Raw genomic sequence first — 13,578 nt, 5'->3', positions numbered from 1 at the left:
CATACACAAAGCTGTACTATACCCCTGCCACCTCCAAATTATATACAATTTCTTCTCTTAATGGGAGGCTTGGTGTTTTGGCATATTGGAATACTGCCCACACCCTGACAGCCTTTACACTCATCTTTGGTGGCTGTGGTGAAAAAAGATGGAAACTGAAAAATCAAATGGCAAATATAATTTCTTGTCTCTTTGTGATTCCCATTAGAAATCATGGGAATTTTCATTTTAAAGCGTATTATTTAATGTAGGTTCAAGTTGATTTAGACTGTCGGTTTTCCTCTATTTTTAAAGTAATTACAATTCCAGTAACACTGTTGTGTTTTATGATATACTGTGGGAACTGTGTGACAGTGCTGGAAAGGTGCCAAATGGTGCTGATTTTAATATACAGAAAGCCAATACTTAAAATACCTGAGGAAGTGGGACTTCATGAAGAAAAGACAACGTGAATCAGAGAATGTTTAAAGCCACTAGTGCTGTAAAAAAAAGCCACCACAGAGCCTGAGAACAGGCTGCATTGAAGATCATGTTTTTGAGACACTACAGACTTGCATCACATACTTGTTTCCCTTCACCTAGAAGATACTCTACCACTCTGTAATCTCAGGAGAGCCCTTCCAAAACTGAGGCACTCAGGGAGCCAAGGACAGCTCATTTTCTGAGGAAGCCTGGTATCCATCGCAACTTGCACCGCTCAGCATTTGGAAAGCCAGAGCGAAGGTCTGATAATCCAGGCCCCCACAATCCAAAACAGCCAAAGTCTGTGGCTGATTTTGTAAAAGCTAATTAATTATAAATCACAAAGCACACCAACCACTCATGGTGTGCCTGACATTAGTGAGAGAGGCTTCCTCTGCACTTGGTACAGCTCCTTAAACAGGAGATGGAACGGGTCTGAACCACCAGCACAAACACAGTCAGGGCACCAGTGGCAATGCCCTTCCTCTTACATAAGAGAATCTTTTGAGGCTGGTGGGATGCAGCTTTGTAACGTCTTAACAAAAAAATGCTGAAACAGCTGTATTACTGCCAATTTTCGAATCCCAACACTCTGTGTCAGGCAGAAAATTCAGACTTGGAAGTCAGAATGAGGGGCAATGATAAATTTGAGAAGTGACTCAGTGCATCATAAAATACCAGTGGGTTTCAGAAGGAGAGTTTCTGAGAAACATCAAAGAACTCTAGAAAGACAATTCTCTGAAATCTTGGAATTACATAACTTTCCCTTTGTGCTGATGCTGACATACACATGCTCCTGGAAGTGTCGGACTGTTTATTTTACCTTCACTATCTGAAGTGGAGAGCCTGCGTTTATGAACTCTTCTCAACTCCTTCCCATATCGGACACTTTTCTGTGAGCCATCACTTTCTGAATCTTCCTTATAATTGACTTGTCTCTTCTGATTCCTTCTTGATCTTCTCCTCCTAGTTTCCAGGTAATCATCATCACTGTAATCTGTGTAATCACCACTCTCTGTATGGAACAAAACAGTGATGTGCATTAGTCCATCAAAGCAAAACTGCATCACATAAAAAAATTAGGTAAGTTTCCTAATTCAGATAGTTTCCTTATGGTGTTTTTGTTGCTCCATCTCTACTGGTGTCAAAGACGTCTCTACAACTCCTGACAGTGGAAACAACCTTACTGGTTAGTGGAGCTGATGGCACACATTACCAGTGCCTCCAGAGAGTCTGTTCTGCTTTTAAAATTTAAATAATGCGTACTCTATTAGAAGACTTTTAAGAACAGGTAGATGAAAAATGACTGACAAGAGGAAACTCCAAAATCAGAGTTATATAAGTTAACAACAAAAAACAGTTTCACTCAATCGTGGGTTTGCTTAAAACAGAAACCATACAGAAGAAACTTACCACCAATCACAGTTCTTCCTGCATCAGTCTACTGCAGCTAGAGTCTTCAAAAATTAAATTTATTTACATCAGTTGAAAATAGCCTCAAATCAACTTCATCTGCTTTTCACTGAGCTATGCCAGAACCATTATCCCAAGATACATTTCTGTAAAAGTCACACACTATTTCTAAGTTAGAGATTGACATGAGCCACAGAACAAAGTGGCATCCTCTTTACTTCCTAAAATATTAGACAAAGAAACAGAGCAAGTCAGCAAGAACAACCAGCTTCAGAAAGAAATTCCATCTCTGGAGACTGAAAATAAAACCTCTTGCAGGGCACCTGATTTTCTTAGCTGAAAACAGGGTTAAAGCAAGATCTTGATGGACAATAATGAGGGTAGGAGAGAAAGAGAAACATGCAGTTCACATTATACTTTAGATATATATGGAATGATAAAGGAATCAGTTGATTTTTATCACACATGTGTCCACCAGTTGTTCTTGAGCATTACAGAACAAATAAGCAATCTCTTTAGACTTCTGTCAGTATCTTTATTGATAAGAGCTTATGATCAGTGCAATGATGCATTGAGGACAAGGAGATAACATTCACTATAATCACTCCTATATTTGTTTTCATCTGTCCATGTATGAACCTTTCTTTTGGAAATCAGTATTCCAAACCAATTTACTCCAACATGTCCACCATCCATAATCTAGACAGACAGATAAAACACTGGTAACATAACACACACTGCAGTAAGTTAACACTCCAGTATAGTTAGAACCTTAAATTCACTATAAGAGTGAGAAAAAATGAGTGCTTATGCATATGGCACTTTCTAGTCTGTGTCTCAAATGAAGCAGAAACAAGGAGGACAATCTTCAGAGAAAGATGCTGATCATGAAGAGTTTATGTAGTGCACAGGTACTATTCTCACACTTCAACCCATGCCAACAGAAAATGAAGTAGTTGAAGGACAAGTAGAATAACATGAATTATTAGGTTCTCTTGTGATGCAAGTTACTAAAGACTTTAAGGATAATTTTAGGAGACAGAGAATCAAGGTGTTATTCTTTGCTTTCAAGCCTCCCAGAAAACACAAAATGCCATACAACTGAAGTTTTCTTCCATAAAAGTGACAGAAAATGTTTCTTTCTGAATCTTTTTCATAGCTGTGTTCAGAAGGTCTTCTACTAGCTATAAAGAAGCACACTTTTGTCTCCATCCTCTTTCCTATAATCCTGTGCCAAACACGAGAGGTAGTAGAGGTAGCTGCAACTATCCACAATGGTGGCCTCTAGAATCATAGCACAAGCATTTATTTAAATACATCATTTCCTAGAAATGCCAAGAACCTAGTGCTCAATATCAGTTTCCTGAAAAATACTGACAGCAGAACAAGTAGCAAACTGTTTCATAGCAGAGATGACATCTGACTTGACCAAAGCAAGCAAACAAGCTAGTCAGTCGTGACAGAAACTCAGACTGCCCTTCTCTCTCTCTCTCTTCAGAACAGAGTATTTAAAATATCAAAGATTGCTTGTACTCACCAGACTCTCTGCTTGAATTGTCCTCAGACTCTTCATCTTCATCATCTTCAGAGTATTTTTTCTTGACTGTTTTCCTTCGTAACCGCCTGCTTTGCCTCATAGGCCTGGAGAGGTGTCGCCTGGATATGCGGGCGCAGAACTCGGAGTCACTGTCCTCGTTTGATGGTGGGTCATCTTCACTTTCATCCAGATTTTCTTCTGATATAACAAACTCATCCTGAGATCTGTTCAAAGGAAAACCCCAGACAACAGAGCTAGGTGTTACAACCAAAGGATTGAACTAGTACTTGTATTTTACAAGCAAATGATAAGTACCATTTTACACAAAACAAAAAAAGCAAAAATCTTATAATGAGGAGCAAAGACCCAGAGAGAGCAAGCTGCCATCACTGACATGAGGTTTCAGCTGTGTATTTGGGACATGGTGCTATAGTGCATGACATTACACAGCACACTACAACAGCAGGTGGATATAAACACTCTGTCAAACCAACACTGCAGGTGGCATTAACACAGGACAGATTCTAGAGTGTTCATATTGTTCATTGCAATGTAATGTCTGCACAGCAGTAACTGTGGAGGGAAAAAACCACCAACAATGTTCTAGCAAAGGTGACCTTCCCTTTTACAAACCCAGAACTGTCCCACACAATTTCTGAGAATTAGAATATTGTGTCTTTATACAAAACTATGGCTCTAATGCAAAACATGCACCTCACAACCTTATAAGCTCGTAACATTCCCATAATTTCCAGTGAGTCAGGCTTTTTTAAAAACCATCGAACACTGAAGGTACACAGTCACTTGCATTTGGCTGCCAGCTAAATCTAAATTCCAGTGTAAGATCCAGAAGGCCCTAAACAGAGGATGGAGTTGAAAATGCATGAGCACACTTCAACAGATCAATGCACTATTAATTCTGTGACATTTCCACAAGCTACACTCATTGATTGGAAATTTCCAGCATGTGTAGCTCAATTATTCAGGGTGCCAATGAAATGTCCTTAGCATAGTCACAGGTGAAAAACAAAGCTCAAAATTTGCATTTATCTTGTATAGATTTTCCATACACTTAGTAAATTGACTCAATGATTGGTGTAAAGCTTTAGAAGTTGCTGGTAAAGAGCCTACAACCTCATGCCTGCTTTATTATGTTGCTTCATTAAGGCATAAAGTTAATCTAAAATTATCAGTTTTTTTAACATCAGTAATTGCCCAGACTGAATGAGGAGAAATTCTGTGGAAAGTGAGTTTCAGTCAGCCAGAGCAATGACATGCATTTGTTTTTTACAGTATAAGCCATTTCTTTGACTGTTTTCAAAATCTACCTCCTACAGAGCAGCAATCAAGAACTAATTTCAGAATCTGCCTGACAGGTTTTGTATGCTCTAAATAATGAAAATTTTCCTCTTCCATTTTCTAAATAACGACCAGGCCAAAAAAATCCTACAAAATAGGAATTTTCAACTCTAATTTTAAAAAGGGAACAACCAGTCTCATTTTAGCTACATTTTTGTTACAGATTTCTGCTTGACAGTCACATCAGCCAGAGAACTGAGCCCACCTAGCTGCTTCACCAACAGAAGCCTGTAGTAAGGCCTCAAACATCACAGTCTGGTTTACAGCATGTATTAGGCTTAAAATACAGATTGGATGATGTCAGCACATGGATCCAGAATGCAGTTTTTCCAGTACAATGTTCCTTAGGCCAGGAGTCGTCCATGGTAGGGGGTTTGGAACTGGGTGATCTTTAAGGTCCCTTTCAACCCAAACCATTCTAGCATTCTCTGACTTTAACTGGCAATGTACAGTGCCATTCCAGCACTGGGAACATGCTCCTGATGGTCATTTCAGGGGCAGTCCAGAGTCACAGAAGCCTGCAGAAGTCAGTGACTTGTGGTGGAAGTTAAATTGCAGACCTACCCATCACTGATCTTGAATTCATCCTCACTCTCTTCTTCATCCATGTTACTGTCACTATCCAAGTCATTTAGTCGCCGTCGTTTCTTGCGTCGCGCTGCAGCAGCCCTTTGTGGTCGCTTGTTCTCCTTCCTTTCTTCCTCAAGGATTGTGGAAATGTCTTTCCCACGGTGACCTGTGATATTTGACATGTCTTTGCCTCTGCCAATGCCTGAATTCAGTAAGAGAAAGGGGAAACAATAACAAGTTTATTTTCTTGTTTAACTTTCTACAGATCTTTCTTGCACGTGCCTACCTTCAGTTTATTTTCTGTCAAGCAGAGTATTTTCTTGTCAAGCAAGACTACGTCCAGAGTCTTGCTCTGACATACACAGCCCAGCTGCGGTCACTTGGAAATACTGAGGCGCGTGCAGAAGGTCATGGTTAAGTGTCTGCATTCTAATACTCAACCCCAAACCACACTATTACCATGCCAGTGCCTTTTGAGAGGGAAATTATCAGAAAATACACATTTTTCATAATGCTGAATATCCTTCTTAGGAGATGAAGGGTTTGAGTTGTGATTTGGCCAAGAAGTGGGGTTTTTGAAGAGGAGTTTTAGTGTTGAGATTTAGTTATGTTTACTGTAATGAACCTTGTTTTAAACACCCACAGATTTTCAGATTGTCTGCCTACATCCACGAGCTTCTGAAACCGGTGAGTGTCTGGCGATGCCACAGGCCAAATAGCTGAGGGACAATGTTTCATGGCTGTTTTCTTCAGGCAAGTTAAGGTGATGCAGAAGCACAAATCCACCTCCATCCCTCTCAGATAGTGCTGAAGATCTCTGGTTTGGTCCCATGTTGCCTTAATGGCAACAAAGAACAGAATTTCACTTTTTATGGTGTTCAGATAACAAGTGCTAATAGAGCTGAATGAATATTAAGACAATTTCCTACACCCAGACTTTTAGGGTGTCCAACTGCAGACCAATTTGTGAGTCCTCTTTTTACAGGGCACAAATGTCAATAGCACTGCTGCCATTTCAATCTCAAATCCAAAACTTATTCATTACATATATAAAATCCTGCACAGGCTAGATTTAACTATCAACTTTTACTAATTTTCTTACATCTTTTGGCAGCATGGGATGGCCACTCCAAAATACAGCAGTAAAAAAATACCCCTGGCAAACTACAGAGTTTAAAGGGAGAGAGTTATATTTATTGCTTCTCATATCAAAATTAATTTGCTCTCCATCTCCATCCCCACTGCAGTGCAAAACAAGTAACATAAGAAACATACCTCCTCCATCAGCCTCCTTGATATCATCTTCAATTGCCTCATCAATTGCCTCATCAAATTCATCAAACCTAAAAATAACAGCTTCCATTTACCACTTTGAAGTGAACCTTAATTAAAGCGTTACAAAAACATACCTCAAAAATCTGAAGAAATTACACTGCATAGAGTGGGCTGGATATATATATTTAACTGAAATAATGGGGCAGATTTTTTTTTAAATGGCTATTTTATTATCAAAATTGTGTTTCTTACTTCTACTTGCCTGAGGATTATTTACCATTGTCTGTCTTACTACTGAGTTACATGAACAGAAATCCCCTCCCATTTTACACAATAGGCCTCTGAATTTAAACAAATATAATCTGAAAATTCTTTAAAATGGTTTCAATAGCATTTTCATACAAAGTATTCACCATTTTCCCACAATTTTTATTAATTACATTAGCTCTACCAACCTTCAAAACAGCCTGAGAATCATTTATTAAACTCAATGTACAACTCTTTTTTTCTGTCCACATTTTCCTTCAGAACTGATTGCACATAGCTGCTTTCTACTCTTAAAGCTCATGATACTTTGTGGATCTGCAACATTCTAAGCTGAACAGATAAAATAAAACACAAAGTTCCTCATAAATCTACGTAAGTAAGTTGTAATGCAATGTTACATAACTGAATAGACAAACAAAAGCAGTCTTTGAATCTGCTTGTCCTGCAACAGCTTTTATAAAACTGCATAAACCTTGGCACCCTGAATAGCTCATTTAAAGAGAAGTGCAAACTGAGGAAAAAAGATCCAATCCTTTCAACACAGATGACCTCAGTTTGTTTCTTCAGTTATGAATTCAAATTCCATAAAAAAGGATTGTTACCTGTTCATAAAAATAGATGCTTTGAGCTCCAACATGCAAAAGTACAAATTTTATTAACTATATAGAAAAGATTTTTTATTTAGATGCAAATTCTTCTTCTCATTTTTTAAAAGGTATTTGTTGTATTTTTTTCAGATACAGACAACTAACAACTGGACAATATGTTCATTAAAGATTCCACTTCTCAGTCATGAAAGAAAGATTACAGTTATATTTACCTTGGTCCTCCATAGAAACCTCTGGCAGTACAAGAAAAAAATGTATTTTTTACTTTACTCTGTATTCCAATAGTAAGCATAAAACACTTTCTCCTTTAAAAATAAGGTGATGGACTTCTGATATCTTTATATTCCTTAGGAACAATTGCATGCCACTCTCAAGGCTGCTTTACCCAGCAAGGAAATAACTCTGAAATTATTCCATCAATTAGATTAGTTCCACATTACTCAAACACTGTTTTCCCTCCAAATAGCTAAAAAAAATCCTCTTTAAAATGTGAGAAATCACTTAATGCTTTCAAACCACTGCTAACAAATAATCTGAGCTCAGACAAGGGTGAGCTGACAGCTGCTTGTCCATTAGGTGTAACGGAACATAATTTCTTCTGCTGCTGCTTGATTCATGATGCAGGTTATTGCTAACTTGTTCATTAGAGGACTCAACAGAAGAGTGATACAAAGGGATTACAGATTCCTTAGAGAACCAGGATGCTCCACAATACAGATCTCTTTCCCAGTGGAATAAGACTTTAAGCATTTATTTTCCTCTGCTGTCACAGCTTTCAGTGACACCAGTGGAACTTCACTGCAGATATGTAAATTTGACACACTGATATGTGTAATATTTTCACCAGCTCAAACTTATGTGTATGATGTGGTCTGTAAGAAATGTTATCACTTTTTATCAGAAGACTGATTTTTCTGGAACATTACATTCAATAAAAATTTACTGTCATTGCACAACATGAGTCCTGCTGAAGTTGTGCCACACACACCCTACAGGCAAGGGGTTTTTTGCTCCTGGTCAGATGCTGCCTGAGCTGGCATTAACATAACAGCAGATCTGTGTAGTCTTGCCTGTAGCACAACATTCCATACAGGAATGCTTGATTTCCCAAAGCAGCAATGGCATTTTCATTAGTGTGACTTTTCCTGTTCATTCAAAAAGTTACCAAAATCCAACAGCTAAGCAAAGTCAGACAGAGTGCTCTGACCAGGCTGGAAAACTCAGCCTATGCAAATGCCATGCCTCTCCTCAGCAGCCAAACCAGGTTGACTATAAATCCAATGATGGTTATTGTTGGAAAGTTTGTTATTCTAGTATTGGAATGTTAGTTTTTGATAATAAAAGTTCACAAAGAGCTACTGCTGGAAAGATAGAGGGGTTTTTTTTTAATATTCCTAATGCATCTAGGACAAACCACCACAATCTCTCAGGCAACCACATCATTTTCTAATCCCAAGGGCATTTTACCTGCCTGGTGGACTGAAGATGATACAGAGTGTCACAAGGTATTATTTAGAAAGCAGTTTATAAAAACAACTTGGTAATACACTGAGAACAAAAGCTGTAATTAAAATCATGCTGCATTTTGAAAACCTTAGTGACCTATCCTATTTTCAGAATGCTGAATCTTGGCACTTTCATTTACTAATTGCATTTTGGTCAAAATTTCTCTAAAGAGTTACATATTTCTCTAAAGAGTTTCATTTTTAGACGCACTGTATGATAATTACATTGTAAGTTTCATAACCCTTTCTTGTAAGGATGGTCTAAGGTGGGGAGGGGGAAGAGAGCAAGGAATTGAAGGCCTTTTGAGACACAAGCAGAAGTCTCCCGTGCTAGAGAAAGGAAAGGTTTAATTCACCTGCTTTAACTCACTCCAGAAACTGCAGTAGTATCAAAACCTTCTCCAGTACTCCTGAACAAAACACCATATACATTTTCATTTTTTTAACGCATCACCCTTCACTATATCACCTTATGCTCTCACAACCACTGAGCATAACTCGTATTCAGAGGAAAGAACAAAGACACTTTAGTTGGGCTTCTCTGTTAAATGTAGAAGTTTACATGAGGAGTGGTGGGATGATTCAGAAAGGAAACAACAGTATGACTTTTGCTGTACAAGATATTTTAACAAACTGCTGACCTGTAGCTTATGCACTTTCGGGTTCTGGTAGATCTCCTTTCAAGTTTCGATTTGGGCTTTTTGGAATCTTTCTTCTTTTCTTCCTGACCTTCAGGTATTTCTGGCTCCTGTTCAGATAAGACAGAAGTGTCAAAAGAGCATTATCTCCTCCCTCCCTTCATACTCATTATAACTGAATTTGTAATACAGATTATTCCTTCTGTCTAGAAAGCTCATATGTCCAACCCATGACATTTTAACTTGTAATATAGTGACCTACTACAGCAGTTCAGGTGAATTTCCACATTTTGCCCTTTCAGGCTACATAACTTTCCAAACACAGACTTTATAAGGGTTCAGGCTATTGGATCATTGTCTTTATGCTGCAATGCTGAGATCATGCCTCGGGTGATACTCCTAGGACTAGTGAATGTGGCAGCTGAACAAACTGTGGCCACCACCTCTACATACTGAGCACAGGGATACCTTTACACAGTGAAGTTTCAATAAGTTTAATGCAGATTAGTTTTATTACACTGTTGGCAAATTATTAATTTTAAAGCAAAATAATCTGCCCCGAGGCTGTATTTTTCAAATATCTGCTTTCAGCCATAGATTCTTTGGCAAGTTTGTAAAATCTGAAATTGTTTTTCTGTTATTCAAAGACAGGGAGAAGAAGCTGGCCTTGTTACAGCCAGGCAGAGTGGAAAGTCAATGTTTAAAACGAACAAAAGTTCCATTTTGAACTGCAAAGAACAGATTATATAATTCCAGATGAAAGCATTTGGCTAACACTTCAAGAGACTTGCTTTAGTGTATTTAAGTGAGAAGAGGCTGTTCTTCATGTGAATCAAAGCATTTTTCCTCTTTTCTCAAGGGAAACCATACAAAAGCATCTGGTAATGAAATGCTGAATGTTTACAGTTCTTAATCACGTGACCTTATCCACTCATTGAATGCAAATGCTGTGTGGCCTAGAGACACTACACATTCCCTCTGAATCACAAGCCAGAAACACTTGTTTCCATCAGTTCCAAAGGAAAGCCATGACAATTAGCTTAGACCTAGGTAACTGCACAGCAAACACCAGAGCTAAATAACTGCTTCCCACCTTTACAAACTACTGAATATTGAGCACTCAACTCAAAATCCAACTGTAATGGGCAGGGAGGCAGTCCTGCAATCCCTCACTGGGAGAGGACTCTGGGTGGCATCAGTGGCTCTGATAAACACCATAAAGTTCCCTTGGTTTCTCTACTATATTCAGTCTAAAATGAAGAGTCTAGAATTATTTCTGATCTCTATATAGATTGATTTTTCTTTCCAAGATGCTACTAGCACCTCTGCCACAGCACTGAGAGATGACAAGTTTGGAAAATAAAGCAATAATACCACAGAGACACACTAGCTTACCTGAGGTGGAATGATGTTCTCAATACTGATACCCACGTACACCAATCGCTCTTTTCTTGAGGAGAGAAAGAAAATAAAAATAAGCTTACAGAAAGTCTGCAGATATCTAAAATAAAGCTATAATTAGCACCATTTGAAGTTCTTACTAGGCAGAAGCATCCCAAGAGGATGTTCCAAGTGAAAAATTACTGAAAATTTGGATTATATGCTAATTCTCATGTGATTACATTTTTCTGCGTGTATAATGTAAGAGATTTGCGAATATGTTCTGACAATCAACAGTACTTGAAGACTGTGGGCAGGCACCACAGAAATTATTGAATTTGGGGTATAAAAAGCAAGTAAAAAACCGACTGAAAAATATTAATGCTGTGATGAAGATTATGTTGTCAGATCTGTAACTACCACCAATTGTGAAGGTGATGAAAGATAAAATGGGAATTCAGAACCATACTGAACTGGAAAAAATATGTAAACATAGGATGCAATCCAAAATGGATAAATGCCAGATATTAGACCCAAGCAGAAGAACCAACTCTAGAAACACCAGGGGACAAGTAACTACCTACAGAGCAATTCTTTGCCAGAGAAGAACAGCCTGAGCATAGATCAGCAGAATCAAACCGCTGCTCAAAGAACTATGATGATAGATGTGCAAATAGGACAACAGCTGACAGGACACCTTGAAGGACACCTGCCATGGCAGTCAGTCCTGTTCACACCTGGCTGGAGCACTTAGAGCCATCTGGGCACCACACAATCTCCAAGAACCATGTGATCCAGCTGAAGAGTTCAGAGCCAGCCAGTGGGAGCTACTGGAGGGCAGCAGACACACCCTATAGAGAAGGGCTGAAAAAACAGGATGGATCAGTGTAGAGAACACTTGACCAAAGATGGGAGACAGAGAAGTACTCAAATACAGGACTCTCTTCTAAGGAGAAGCAGGCTGTCCTCCTTGTCAACAGCGTGTTACAGGATTAAATCTACAGAAGCAAAATTCAGTTTAGATTTAACTTTCTTCAACACAGACATTCTGCATCATATGAACTGCCTCAGGGACAACTCAGGCTCCTGAAGGACACAAGTCTTCTCTAAGTCCTGTTGTATCTGCCAGTCTAACTAGAGATGGGTTTTCTAACACTTCACAAGCAGCACTTCATGCTGATCTTCATGCTGCTGAACAGAACTTCCAAAGAACAGTCTCTGAGGAAGAACAGCCAGGTACTAGTGCAGACTAGGATGCGTAACCAAACTCCCATCACCACAGGTCCCTAGCTAGTAGCTTTTTTCCAGGAAAACAAGGGGCAATTTAAAGACATTAAGAGCACAATGAAAGTTGGTGGCATTTACTGGTGTCTGGAAGGACTCTGGATTTTTTAACTGAAGTTAAAAAATCAGACTATTGAAGTTACAGTGAGTGCTCATATTAGCCTGTCACTTTACACTTGAGTTGCAACAGGACACATCATGCACATAACTGCAACAATGCCCATGACATATATTAATTTCAGCTATGTTTACTTCATTGTGTTATGTTTTGCAAATAATAGTATCCATGTTTAAAAATTTTGTTTCCAAAATTTTCATTAAGTTCTAAAGAATGTAAGTAAATTTTCAAAGTCCTCTGAGTAGTCTTCTGCACTTTCTAGCATAATACTCTTAAATAAAATGAACAAGCACAGTTCCTAAAGTAATACTTACAAAGAGTAAAAATGGATTTTAGGTTGTGTTACAGGTAAAAAGACTGTGGACTTCAAAAACTTGGTATCGTTATGCCTACTGAAATGACTGACTGTCTATACAAGGAATTGGTTTTGCATCCTAATATAAATATTCCTACATGACAAATGAAAAGAAATCCTCATCCACCTGGGCATCATTAAATTGGTTGGATGAGGAGGAAGGATGCTGTGCAAAATCACTATGCCCTTGAAAATTAATTAAAATAACATTTTAAGGCAAGGAATACAATTACAGAAATGAGAAAGGAACTAGAAGTGCAAACATTTTAGTATTCAGCAAGTTTTTTTGATGGTTTACTCAATTTCTTATTTCTGTAATGCAAAATATCAAGAGACAAGAGATGAGAAAAATTAATCTATTTTTAATCATGATCAGCAAAGTCTTCCAGTCCTGCTGTTCTTCTCCCTGGCTTGAGTATACACTACTTAAGAACTCAGCAAATGGAACAGACAATCCTGCTGAGGTCAAGGTCTTGAAATGAAATACGGAACTGTATCGAATGAATTCTTTATTCCTTGTGTGGCAGACAGGAGTTCAAGACTTTAGCCAAGAGCTTAAACATTTGAACCAAGACATCTCCAAGGGCAGCAGTAGGTAAGTACTGGATGGTTATAACATCTTTCTAGGCAAATTCAAGACAACATTTTATCTCAATTACGTGGCTGCAAAAATTGCTGCAGGGAAGTCATGAAAGTGTATGAAAGCAAGTACTCCACCTGGTTTAGTCTGGGAGAATTAGACAAGTAGTTCCTAGAGGGATTTTCCATCAAGTCTCAGAGTATCTAACATGGATTAAAAGGGAGATC

The 13,578-nt window shown here is 38.4% G+C and overlaps 1 protein-coding gene across 1 annotated transcript in view; it reads right to left on the bottom strand.

Annotated features, from left to right (window-relative positions):
- The window catches only part of RSF1 (remodeling and spacing factor 1), a 60,683-nt gene that overhangs the window by 1,350 nt on the left and 45,755 nt on the right, over nt 1-13,578 (bottom strand). Inside the window, exons 10-15 of the mRNA XM_058018938.1 lie at nt 11,030-11,084; nt 9,638-9,744; nt 6,617-6,684; nt 5,336-5,543; nt 3,413-3,636; nt 1,286-1,477 (exon numbers count right to left, since the gene is read on the bottom strand). Coding sequence (XP_057874921.1) covers nt 1,286-1,477; nt 3,413-3,636; nt 5,336-5,543; nt 6,617-6,684; nt 9,638-9,744; nt 11,030-11,084 — 854 coding nt within the window. The remainder of the gene's footprint in view (nt 1-1,285; nt 1,478-3,412; nt 3,637-5,335; nt 5,544-6,616; nt 6,685-9,637; nt 9,745-11,029; nt 11,085-13,578) is intronic.

This window comes from Melospiza georgiana, chromosome 2 (assembly GCF_028018845.1).
Source record: "Melospiza georgiana isolate bMelGeo1 chromosome 2, bMelGeo1.pri, whole genome shotgun sequence".
NCBI lineage: Eukaryota > Metazoa > Chordata > Aves > Passeriformes > Passerellidae > Melospiza > Melospiza georgiana.
This window is presented reverse-complemented; position numbering and strand designations above follow the sequence as displayed.